The 12,435-nt window shown below is 50.7% G+C and overlaps 1 protein-coding gene across 1 annotated transcript; it reads right to left on the bottom strand.

The window, feature by feature from the left end:
* Positions 1–6,700: 6,700 nt before the first annotated feature.
* SOWAHA (sosondowah ankyrin repeat domain family member A) lies at positions 6,701–9,909 on the bottom strand (the record flags this gene model as incomplete). Its single annotated transcript, XM_081093050.1, has 1 exon — positions 6,701–9,909. The coding sequence occupies one exon, from the start codon at positions 9,907–9,909 to the stop codon at positions 8,272–8,274; it is 1,638 nt and encodes a 545-aa protein (XP_080949176.1). The 3' UTR covers positions 6,701–8,271.
* Positions 9,910–12,435: the final 2,526 nt, after the last annotated feature.

Below are 12,435 nucleotides of genomic sequence, written 5' to 3'. Positions count from 1 at the left end.
ACCTGAGCATGGTTTGGGGGAAGGGTCTTATTTACTGATTACAGACAGCCCCTTACCTGACCAGAGCAGAAGGGGGAATTGTTGGAGGATATCAGGGAGGTCTGAGAATCAGGAAGACGAGAACCAGGTTTGAAAACAGGAGGGGCCAGTAAACCCTAACTGTTCTGGTAACGGTATCACTGCCAAAGCCGAGGCCTGACTGCCTGAGTCAGGTCTCCTTTGCTGGTTTTACCCAAGTCCCCAACCTCAGTCGTGGAAGTGGGGTACTGCCTCCCTTCAAGACCCCATGGATATGGGTAAAGTCCCCCATGTTTTCCAATGTTTTGCTGCCTAAGAACCCTGACAAATGCCCAGTACACTTGGAAATTTGGGGACATTCATTCCAAGAGCTTTCTTCCTCTTCCAATTATGTTATCAACATTGACTTTATCCCACTCTCCTATGGAGACTCCCCTGGGTCAGCCAGGCTTGAGGAGGCAGTTGGGGTGGGAGCAGAAGGTGAGGCATGGGGAGACCTGGAGACCTACCTGTGAGAGCTGAGGCCCCGGGGAGGCAGCTCATCTGTGTGCTAGAGACTCGGACTTGGGGGTGGGCTGGGTTGGAGGGGCTGAAACAGGACAGGCACTCTCCTCCATGTGTGCATCGGCCCAGTGTACCCAGAATCGGTGTTAGGTTCTCAAATACACCTGTGAAAGTCTGCTTCAGCCTTTGTAGCTGCAAACACCAGGAAGATCCAGAGCACGGTTCATGCAAACTCTGTGTATTTTTGGAAGCTGGGCACATTAGAAAGCATGTGTATTTAAAGCCACGGACCCCAAAGTGAGAAATCGCTGCTGCTGGGCTTGTTTTCTGATGCCTATTGTCACAAAGTGCAACTGGGTGGGAATTTTAAATGGTGGCATTCATAGCAGAAGCGTTAGTGACAACAGTGGCGCTATTGAGCACAGAACAAAGCTCACATTGTGCCTTTTTATAAAAAACATATGGGGCTCCTGCAGAGGCAGTTGCGGGTTCTAACATTATGCTTTGAACACTGCGGGGCCCCGGCTCAGCCTAGCAGGGCAGCTGGCTTCTAGACGCGTTCTGGATGGGATCTGCTTATTTCTGTCTTTTGCCCTGGACAGGCCCCATTGCACTATCCCATTGTGACAGTCTTAGAAACACACTTAAAGGGGCCGTTAGACCAGTGGAAATTGAGTATTTCAGAGAAAGCACTCCCAGGCCGGAATGGCCGGAATGGGTGGAATGGGCCTGGGGAGCAGCGTCTGCCATTGTCCAGTTAAATTGCACTTTGGTGCTGTGTTGGGGTTCCCCATGGGGCAGTACAAGGCTTCTCTGTTTTTCCCTACAGATCGGGGGAGCCACCAAAGTAGGTGGACACCAACAGCGCCCGACTTTTCATGTTGTCCCCGTCTCCCTCCTGCCCCAGTTATTCTCCCGCCCGCACCGTTATTCTTTCAGAGCAAGAATGAGCTCACCATGGGTGTGCGGTGCTGGTACCACAAACCCAGCCTTGAAGGGCCAGGAGCCGGGTGACTTTCACCCCCAGGACGCTGCCAGCAGAGGGCACTGTTCTCCTTGCGATGGAAGCTGCTACCCTCACTGGACCACCTGCAGCCTCCCAGCTCCCAGGCCCTCTGGGCCAGCCGCGGGCGAGCAGCGTCCCTGCTGGGCCTGGAGGCTGGGGTTAGGCTATTTTGCTTCTGTCGGAAAGCAGTTCTGGCCAGGCAGCCCTTGGGAAGGCTGTCTCGCTTTCCTTAGGTGTTGGCTAATGAGAAGTGAAGAGGAGGGAAGCCGGGGGTGTTGATCTCGATTATCAGTATATAAAAAAAGTCCCCCAGGGTGGAACAGGGTCTCTTAGGTCTGTGAGGGCTTCTGGTCCCACCCCTTGACGTTGCCCACTTCCCACGCTTCCCGCCCCCCCGCCCCCCAGCCTTCCCGCCCCCGCCTCCACCCCCGCTGCCCGCCGTGGTGCCTCCGGGCTCTGCCAGGGCGGCTGCAGCTGGGATTGTTGCTGAGCAACAGGCAGCCCAGCGATCGCCTCCCCGGCTCGCCTCCTCCCGCCCTCGCTGCTGCTCCTAATGTGGGTGTTATTCGTGTACTTTTACCTTCAGACTGCAGATTGGAAACGGAATAGGGAAGCAGTGTTCGCGTGCCCCAAAGCGGCGCCAATCTGCCTTGCACAGCCGGCTCCGCACGCCACGTACCTCCGCGAGCGGCTGGCGAAAACCTCGGGAATCCTCGCTTGTAAATCAGAAGTTTAAAAGGGGATTTAGATCAATTGTGGTCGAGAACCGCGGGGAGGGGAGGTGAACGGGGAGTGTGGGGGCGGTGGGAGGCAATCGTTGTAACGCAATCTTCTCTACGACCCTGCAGTGTCGTTATCACAACGGGTGCTTACCCGATGTCTTTGAAATTTCAATCGGCATCAACTTCCTACTAGGAGCACTTCCTCCCCCGCCCCGCAGGAGAGGTCTGTCCCCTCTCTCTCTCTCTCCCCCTCCCTCCCTCCCCCTCCTTCTCCTTCCCCTTCTTTCCGCTTCCCTGTAGCCACACCTGAGGCTACTTCTGCTTCAAGGTTCAAGTCCAGAGGTGTGGCAGTTCTGGAATGGTGAGGCCAGGGCAGAGGTTGAAGGCAAAGAGCTACCTGGAGAGGAACAGGAGGCCTGGGGACAGGTTCAGGGAATAGCCTGGGAGGAGCTGCCACTGCCCATTGCTCCCTGGTCGCCAGCCTCATGGGGTTCTTTAGAATGTAGGAGATTAGAGTTTAGCATGCCTGTGGGGGGAGAAGGTGGGAAAGGGAATGGGGGGTGGGTGCTCCTCAGAGGAGAGCACAGGCTGGGTCCTTTGTGTTGAGGGTATTTATCTCACTCTGGCAGGTGGGAAGCTCAGGGGAGGCCTCAGGGGAGGGTCTCAATAGAATGCCCGTCAGCTTTTCCGGTGTGTTCTTTCAGGGTCACGGTCTCCACTGCTTGGTCTGGGCCAAGGGCAGGGGGGCATTAGTCAATGCAGCTGGTCCTGAGGCAGCCATGGAGTCGCTTGTCTGGTTTTGCTGCTATTTGGGGCCTGGAGCTGAAATACAACTGATGCCTAGATGTTATCTTTAAGGAGGAAAGGTGGGGGGGGGGGCGGGCGGTCTAAACCACAGGACCATGTTACCCTGGGGTGAGGTTCTTGTCTTCCCAGTTCTGCCCCTTGCGAGGCACCCAGGGCTTTCTGCCCTGGTGACCTGTACCTGGCCCATCGGCCCTGCGCTGCTCATGTCTAACTGCCTACAGTGAAGCATGGGCCATCTTGTTCCAGTAGCCTCTATGTTGTAAAATCTGCCGTTTAAAATTTTCCACAAGAAACAGATGGTCCCTTGTTCTGTTAATTAATTTTGCTATTTTGGCTTCTTTAAACATGCTTGCTCAAATCTCTGCTAAAGTAAGGGTCTGGTTCTTCCCATGCCAGGTTATCTTCTGGTTATATCTGAATTGTGCTGTGCTCAAGGCCATAAGCTCCCTGCAAGATAGTTACTAAGCCAGCTGTGACTAAAAAAAAAAAGACCGTACCCTTTTATGTAATGATGTTTACTTTGAATTTATATTAGTTCACACAAATACTCCATCCATGCTTTTGTTCCGGCCCTCCGGTCCAGTTTAAGAACCCATTGTGGCCCTCCAGTCAAAAAGTTTGCCCACCCCTGTACTAAGCCCACTGTCCTCCCATCCCAGCACACAGGGCTTCTTTTATTATTTTTTTAAAGCCTACGAAAGGTCCGGAAGTCTCATTCCATATTTGGGATACAGAGACCTAGAAAATATAAAAAGGGAAAGCTTCCTCCATGTTTTTTGCTCAGACTCTGGAAACAATATTCCTCTGAGCCCGAAGGCATAATAAAGACTCCTAATTAATTTGGCTTCTTTTTTTTTTTTTTTTTTTTTTTTTTTTTTTTTTTTTTTTTTTTAATATATTTTATTGATTTTTTACAGAGAGGAAGGGAGAGAGATAGAGAGTTAGAAACATCGATGAGAGAGGAACATCGATCAGCTGCCTCCTACACATCTCCCACTGGGGATGTGCCCGCAGCCCAGGTACATGCCCCCGACCAGAATCGAACCCGGGACCCTTCAGTCCGCAAGCCGATGCTCTATCCACTGAGCCAAACCGGTTTCGGCTAATTTGGCTTCTTAAGGTGTCTTATGTTCAGCTTGCTGATTTACAATATAACAATAACACTAGTTGTACCTAGCTTTATGACTGTGTGTTGAGGGCTGAATGACAATTGTCTAGTTCTGGAAGGTGGGGGTAGGGATTCTAGAGAAATATGAATTAAGAAAGACATTGTTATGTCTCTTAATTAAATCAATATTACATAGAGAGTATGGAATAAGTTCCCTTTTGTGGAATACATTTTTTCTAACAAAGTCCATTGATATTTATTTATTTTTGTTATTTCTAACCAGAGGATTTTTTCCTTTGATTTTTAGAGAGTGGAAGGGAGGGAAAGAGTAGGGGTGGGGGAGAGAGAGAGATAAGCATTGATGTGAGAAAAACATATCAATTGGTTGCCTCCCGCATATGACCTGACCAGGATTGGGGACAAACCTGCAATCCAGGTATGTGCCCTTGACCGGGAATTGAACCCCAAGACCCTCCAGTTTTCAGGCTGACACTCTAACCCAGGGGTCCTCAAACTATGGCCCGCGGGCCACATGCAAATACAAATATTGTATTTGTTCCCGTTTTGTTTTTTTTACTTCAAAATAAGACATGTGCAGTGTGCATAGGAATTTGCTCATAGTTTTTTTTTTTTTTTTTTTTTTTTTTTTTTTAAACTATAGTCCGGCCCTCCAATGGTCTGAGGGACAGTGAACTGGCCCCGTTTGAAAAGTTTGAGGACCCCTGCTCTAACCACTAAGCAAGCTGGCCGGGGCTTGATTGTTATTTATGTGTACAATCACTAACAGGGCAAACAGTGGTGATCATGTGACGCACAGCCACCAATCAGAGCTATTTGGGAGTGCCGCTAGATATCCCCGTGGGACCAGCTTGGCACCCTGGTAATATTTCAGGTTGGTTTGTAGTTCCCAAAGGACTCTACCCTCTCATTTTCTATGCTCCTCCCACTATAGCTGGGAGGGTAGATACTGCCAGTCTTATGTCCCACAGAAAAGGGACATGGAGCTTGGAAAATTGGGTGACTTTCCTAAAGTCACTAAATGGGTAAAGAGCTGAGATTGAGGCCACCTTGCTTTTCTGCAACGGGATATTGTAATGGGAAAAGCACAGCTGCCAGCCCACTGATACTTACCTGGCTGTGGGGCCTGAACAAGCCACTTGCAACTTCTCTAGGTCCTCACTTTAAAAACGCATACTAATAGCACACACCTTTAAGGTTGTAGTTAGTGTCTGCAAAGTGTTTAGCGCTGTCCCTGGCACGTAATAAACACAGGCCTTATGTGTATTGCCCTCACCCTGGTCTCCATTGGTTAAGTGAGGCATGCTCAAAGACAACCTCCAACCTTCTATAAAAGAAATAAAAATTTTATTAAAAAGCTTGCTCTGGATGTGACTCGCATGCATCTACATCAACAATTCTCCCTTTTAAAAGGAGTGATTCTCTTCCCTCTGGTAATTCTAACCAGCTACATTGCCTTAACTTATACACAATTATTTTTTTGTGTGTCCGCTGGAAATACCCTTCCGCCAGTGTACCTCCTTGCTAGGCAATATATGGTTCTTGAAAACTTTCCATAGGCACGTCAAACCATAATTTCCTAATGATTTACCTTATCATTTCAGAAAGTGCTGGCCTGCAAGGAAAAGAAGTGGTGTCTAACACCGGAGTTTTAGGCTTAGTGATCTTAAACTCTTGTCAAATGTTTTACCTCATTTATTTTTATTTATTTTTAAATATATTTTTATTGGTTTCAGAGAGGAGGGGAGGAGAGAAAAATAGAGACATCAATGATGAGAATCATTGATTGGCTACCTGCTGCATGCTCCCTACTGGATATCAAGTCCGCAACTTGGGCATGTGCCCTTGACCAGAATTGAACCTGGGATCCTTCCGTCCGTCTGTCCGTCCGAAGGCCGGAGCTCTATTCACTGAGCCAAACCGGCTAGGGCTGCTTTACCTCATTTAGAGAGATTGCAGCACACTCTTTTGAAACATGAAGATTCTCCTGGCAGTTTGAGTAACCCTCCTCTAATGTGAGTGTGCAATAAACATTAGTTATTATTATTACTACCCTGCTGGTTTAGATTTTTATCTTTCTCAAGGTGGGTCATAGTTGTGTTTGTGACCTTTGTTACCTATTTCAGTCCACTCAAGCCTCTCTTTGACCATGGAAAATCTCTAATATTTTATTGCCTTCTAGACCTTCAGCCACTCAGATTGCTATAATTATCGCCTCCCACAATTTTCCTGCAGAGGTAGAAGATTTCATCTGCATTTAAAAATAATTTATGCAGCTTAGCTAGAGTTCTTGCAAGGAAGGTAGGAAGGGCATTTATCTACAGTTTTGGCTACCATAACCATGTGGGGTTGACTCCTTTTATTTTGCAGAGCAATTCAAACTCTTTCAATGATAAAGTGGCAGAAGAAGGATGAGGAGAAAAGGGAGAGATTAAGTAGATAAAAGGAGAAGGAAAGAAAACTACAGTGGGAAGTGCTGTAAAAGGTTTAAGGGAAGTACATCATCACACAAGCAGAAACAAAATAGGAGACTGTTTATTTCATTGCTTAAATCAAAACATTCCACGAAGGACTGCCTTAAATAATTTCAGAAGCCTCACTGAAATATGTCTGTGTGGGAGAGGAGCCCCACCTTGTGCCACAAAAGCTATTTGATACAACTAGTGACATGCAAACACAATGTGCAAAAGCAGAGTATTACCACCATATGATATAAAAAAGGTTGAGCAAATAGATTCCACATCATTAAGACAAACCAAAAAAGCCGTTATAATGACACTGTCTTGAACCTGGGAGATCTTGGCTATACCTACAAACCTTCTCAGTTATAGAAAGGAGCAAAGGTCCAGGGACATCAAGTCACCCCCCTGAGGTTACTGAGCAGACTTCACATTTGTTATTTTGGATTAAGTTGTTTGCTTCCTCAGGTGCTTTCAGAAATGGATGTCACGTACTTTCTATTTGTACAGAACTTTCATGTAAAATAGTTGGTCCTTAATTGTATTCATTACTATTTAACCAGTTATTTTTCTGATATATATATATATATATATATATATATATATATATATATATTGAATGGCAGCCCAACTTTGAATAGTCACCTACTGCACAGAAAGTCTCAGCCAGATTTTAAAAACCACAGAATGAGAAATATGGTACAACAGGGCAATTCACATAAATCACATTTAATTAAATATTCATGCCAAATCAAAATAGCCACCCACCAGTGCCAAAGACATGTGTTTATTTCACCATAAAGATAACCACAAATTAAAAGTATTTGTCCAAAAGTCTCTTTTCTTATTAGTAAATCACCTTTACTCCCAAGACACACTTGCTTCCTAATATTTAGCATTCACAGTACAAGTGAAATTAATTACATATGCAATGGTCATAGTCTGTGTTCAAGACTCTCTGAACTCTTGATTGCCTAAAACGAGGTAGATAAACGTTTAAGATTTTTGTTGGTTGGGACTAATTTCCTTTAGATCTCGGTAATTACGTTTTTAAATAGAATTCCAAAATCTTTACCAAAGATCAACAATGTCTAAGCATTTTGCCTAAAAATGGAAAAATACAATTTCAAAAGGTTATTATGAAAATTGTTTCACCTCATTTCAATTTAAAAAACGGCCAAAAGCATCAAATTACAAAACCACCAGTATCTGACAGCTGACAAACCACCCCACCTCGCACAACACTTAGAGACCCTTGCAACGTGTTCTGGCTTGGGAGTGAATAGATGCAGAGGCACTGGGTTAGCTCGTGAAGGGACCAGACCAGCTGCTGCCCCTTAACCTTTGATCCTAAATTTCAAGTCTCCTCCAAAGTTTCAGCCTGACTTCTGGCATTTTTCATAGGAAGCTCTCACTGAGACCAGGAATCCCATCTCTGAAGGCAGGTCAAGCTACGGACAGAAGCTGGAGGCATAAGCCCACCGGGGTAAAACACTGTGGTGGACAAAGTTGGAAACTGGATGGAGCCGAAGGTGTTGGGCCGCGGTCATGCGCAGGCTTAGCGGGGGGGGGGGGGGGGGGGGGGGGGAGGGCAGGCCGGATTAGATCAGCGCAGTAGCCTCAGGACTGTCAGGTTGTGGGGGGCAGGCTGGGCATGAGGCCAGCGAAAGGCCCTGGAATGGATCCCCGAGAGATTTCTGAAAAGGCCGGCAGGCCACTGCGGGTCTTTGTCTTTTTACGAGGAGCGATGGGCGAGGCACCCAAGAACTTGCTGAAGGAGCCCGACTTCTTCAAGCCTCGAGCCAGGTCCTGGAGCATCAGGTCGTCGGCCAGGACGCCCAGAAACGCGCTGGTGGTGGAACTGAGGATGGTGGCGGCCATCTGCACCGGGCGCCGGACCACAAGGCTGCCATTCACACCACCGGTCCCATCGGGTTCCGAAGAGCCTTGCAGGCCAGGGTCGCCAAGTAGCCGGCGCAGCGCATACGAGGCGCCGGGCCGCAGGTACTGGTGGGCCCGCCGCCCGCTGTGGTCGCGCACGTGCACCTGCGCGCCCAGGCCCACCAGCAGCACCGCCACATCCTCGCGGCCGTGCAGAGCCGCCAGGTGCAGGGCCGTGTAGCCGCCGTGCGAGCGCGCGTTCACGTCGACCGGCGCGCCCCCGAGCCGCGCCACCTCCACCAGCTGCAGCACCATCTCGCGGTCGCCGCTCTTGGCGGCCCAATGCAGGGCCGTGAACCCAGACATGAAGTCGCGCTTGGCGGCCAGGCCGCGGTCGCGCAGCAGGAGGCCGTGCAGCTGGTGGTTCCAGCGGCCGGCGGCCGCCCGCACCAGCCACTCGTGCTCGGCCGGCTCCAGGGGCACGGCCGACGGCGGCGGCGCGCAGGGCACCTCCTCCGTGTCGGGGCTCAGCAGGCGCGGGCCGGCGCGGGACAGGCGCCGCAGGTGCGGGGAGCGGCCGGGGCCCAGGCCAGACTCCTCCACCGACAGCCGCCGCCGCAGCAGCGGGGAGCTCCGCGGGCTCGGCTCCTCCGACAGCTGCCGGCGCAGGCCCTGCTCTTCGGCTCGGATCCGGGACGCGGCGGGGCCCGGGACACAGCGCACCGGCAACATGCAGGGCTTCTGGGGAGGCGCGCGCCGAGGCGGTGGCGGCGGCCCTGGCGTCGCCCCGGGCCCGGGTGCCAGGTCTGGGGGCTCTGCGTGGGGCGAGGCCGCCTCGGACGGTGCCCTAGCCGGTGGGGCCACGTCTGCAGAGAGGCCCTCGGAGGGCTGGGCCGGCTCCAAGGGCCCCCGGGACGGCGGGGTCGCGGGGCTTAGCCACAGCTCCCCAGTCGGCGTGTTCGGGGGCGCTGACGGCGGGTCCGGGTCCTCGGGGGCTCCGTCCTTGGCCTCCGCGCAGCCGGCGGTGGAAGCCCCCGAGGCAGCGGTGTCCACCGGTGGGATGGACGTGCTCTCGGGCTCGGGGGCGCTGGGGGCGCTGGGGGGCGGGGGCTCCGGCGCCTCCCGGGGCCGCAGCTTCTTTCTCAGCACCACGAACTTGACGCCGTCGAGCTCCTTCACCACCGCCACGTCGTTGACGAGCTGCTTGAAGCGGTCCCTGCGGGCGGCGCGGCCGCGCGGGTCGCCCGCGTCCAGCAGCGGCTTGAAGCGGCTCAGCAGCTCGGAGCTGCGCACCTTCCCGCCGTGCTCGTGCAGGAAGCCCAGCACCGCCGCCGGGCTCACCCCGGCGGCCGCAGCGGCAGCGGCCGCGGCCGCGGCGAGCGCCATGGCCGGTCCCCGCCCGGCCGGGGAGCCTGGCTGTCCTCGTCCGGCGGCCGCGGTTCCCGGTGGCTGCGGCAGGTGGGCGTCGCGGCGCCTGCTGGGACGCGCCGGAGCCGGGGTTCGGGGAGTCGGGGTTCCGGGAGTCAGGTCCGCCTCGCCGGGCTCACCGGTCCGTGCCCACCGAGGCCGAACGGGCGCGCCCCGAAGCTGGATCGCGGTCACGCCCACGCCCACGCCCACGCCCACGCCCGCGCCGCAGAGCCCGGGTGTCTCCGGGAGACAGGCGCTGGGGGCCCCCGCGCGCGCCCGCCACCGCCGCCCCGCCGCGCCCCGCGTCTTCGGGTAGGTTTCTGCCTTTATATTCTGTCCAATGGGCGCCGGGCTCCATCCCCCGCGTTTGGTGCTCGCTTTACAGGTGACAGCTGCCACCAGGGAGCGGAAATTCTCCACCACCGCTCCCCCCCGCCCCCCAATTCCATACACACACCCCAGAAATTAAAGGCGCAGGGCCCTGCGGCCGCTCGGCTCCGGTTGCTAGGTGGTGTGTTTCCCAGGAATGCCGCAGTCGACCCACAGGGAGCTTAGGATTTTATTCCTTTAAGGAATATTTACCACAAAATGCCGGGCGATGATTTAAAAGCAGCCCTTTCTTCAAAGACCATCAGTGCCTCTCCTGTAGTCGAATGGCATTCATACTGGCTTCATGCAATTGGCAGCAAAGACAATTCGCTGTGCGTGGCAATGTATGTTACACGAGGTTTAGAGGAGATGTTTTTAAAAAAGCAATTTTCTGATGAAGAAATAATACATTTTCACATCGGATTTTGGGGAATAAAACCACAGGAAAACATAATGAGTAAAAAATATCCCTCGAAATCACCATTAACATTTTGAGATATTTTTATTCTCCCCCATATACGTATATACATGTTTATGCTTTAAAGTAAGAATGTGAAATTGAAAATATGCTGCGTTTTAAAAACTTCATTTAATCCACAAATCTTTGTTGAGCACCTTGTATGTGCCAGCACCTTTTCGGGTTGTGATACCTCAGTTAGCAAGACAGATAAAAACCCCTGACCTAGTGCAGCTCAGGTGGTGGGGGGGCTGGGGAACAGAAGTCATATGATGAATCTGGAAATTGTATAACATGCGAGACAAATGCTGTGGAAACAACGGAGTAAAACAGAGGAGGGGCAGGTTGCAATTAAGCAAGGACTTGAAGTGATGGGGAAGTTCACTAGCTAGGTGGCAGGAGAAGGAACCAACAGGGCAAAGGTGGGGTCAATTTCTTAATTTACAAATGGAATACTACAAATAGCCAGCACTGGTTTGGCTCAGTGGATAGAGCGTCGGCCTGTGGACTGAAGAGTCCCAGGTTCGATTCCGGTCAAGGGCATGTACCTTAGGTGCGGGCACATCCCCAGTGGGACATGTGCAGGAGGCAGCTGATCCATGTTTCTCTCTCATCGATGTTTCTCATTCTCTCTCCCTTGCTCTCTGTAAAAAAAATCAAATTATATTTTTAAAAAAAGAATACTACAAATAAAACCAGAGGCACCATGCCTTAGTACTATAATTAGAGAGAGCAAGACTCTGGAGTCAAAATTCCACACTTGAATCCTAGCTCTACCTTAAGCTACTTGCCTGACCGCAGTTTTCTTATCTGTAAAGGGGGGTGACAGGAATGGTATAGTGCGTACCTCACTAGGCTGTTGTGAAGAGTAAGTGAGAAAATAAACATAAAACAATGCTTGGCCCCCAGTAGACATTCCGATTATTGTCAGTAGTGTAGCCACTATTACTACTACTTGTTGAAAAGAAAGAGAGAACAGTAACATGAGAAAGATCCCCCTTTCTCTAATCCCCAAAGCCCATTTCAGTCTTTAGAATGCATGTGATTTCCAGAATGCATGATTAATTGTTTTCCCCTCACTTTATATTTTTTTGCAAGTATTTTCCCCAATGACAATATTCTTTACAAATAATTTTAAAAAAAATATATTTTTATTGATTTCAGAGAGGAAGGGAGAAGGAGAGAGAGAGATAGAAACATCAATGATGAGAGAGAATCATTGATCAGCTGCCTCCTGCACAGCCCACACTGGGGATAAAGCGCGCAACCCAGGCATGTGCCCCAAACTGGGAACCGAACCGTGACCTCCTGGTTCACAAGTCGACCACTGAGCCACGCAGATTGGGCCACTGTTATTCTTAACAAATTTTAGTGAATAGGCCAAAGGTTGGAAAAAACACTGTAGCAATTTTACCAACATAAATAAATATTACATGTCTACTCTACAACTATAGTCTTCATATTTAAATCCAAAAATCACTGCTGGTCAACAGTGTTCAGAGAATGATTAGCATGTGATCACACTGCATCATGGGAGGTAATTGGGCTATTGTCCCCTGGACTGACTTTCTGCAGCCGTTTTAAGGCCTACAGGCCAATGCTCAAGGTGACATTCATTTACTAGATCTATTCAGCATATATTTAAAACTGTTGTAATACATAGTGAAGTTTTCTGT

The sequence above is a fragment of the Myotis nattereri genome (assembly GCF_964212035.1).
Source record: "Myotis nattereri genome assembly, chromosome: 5".
NCBI lineage: Eukaryota > Metazoa > Chordata > Mammalia > Chiroptera > Vespertilionidae > Myotis > Myotis nattereri.
The sequence above is the reverse complement of the archived record's forward strand: the minus strand, read 5'-3'. Positions and strand labels throughout refer to the sequence as shown.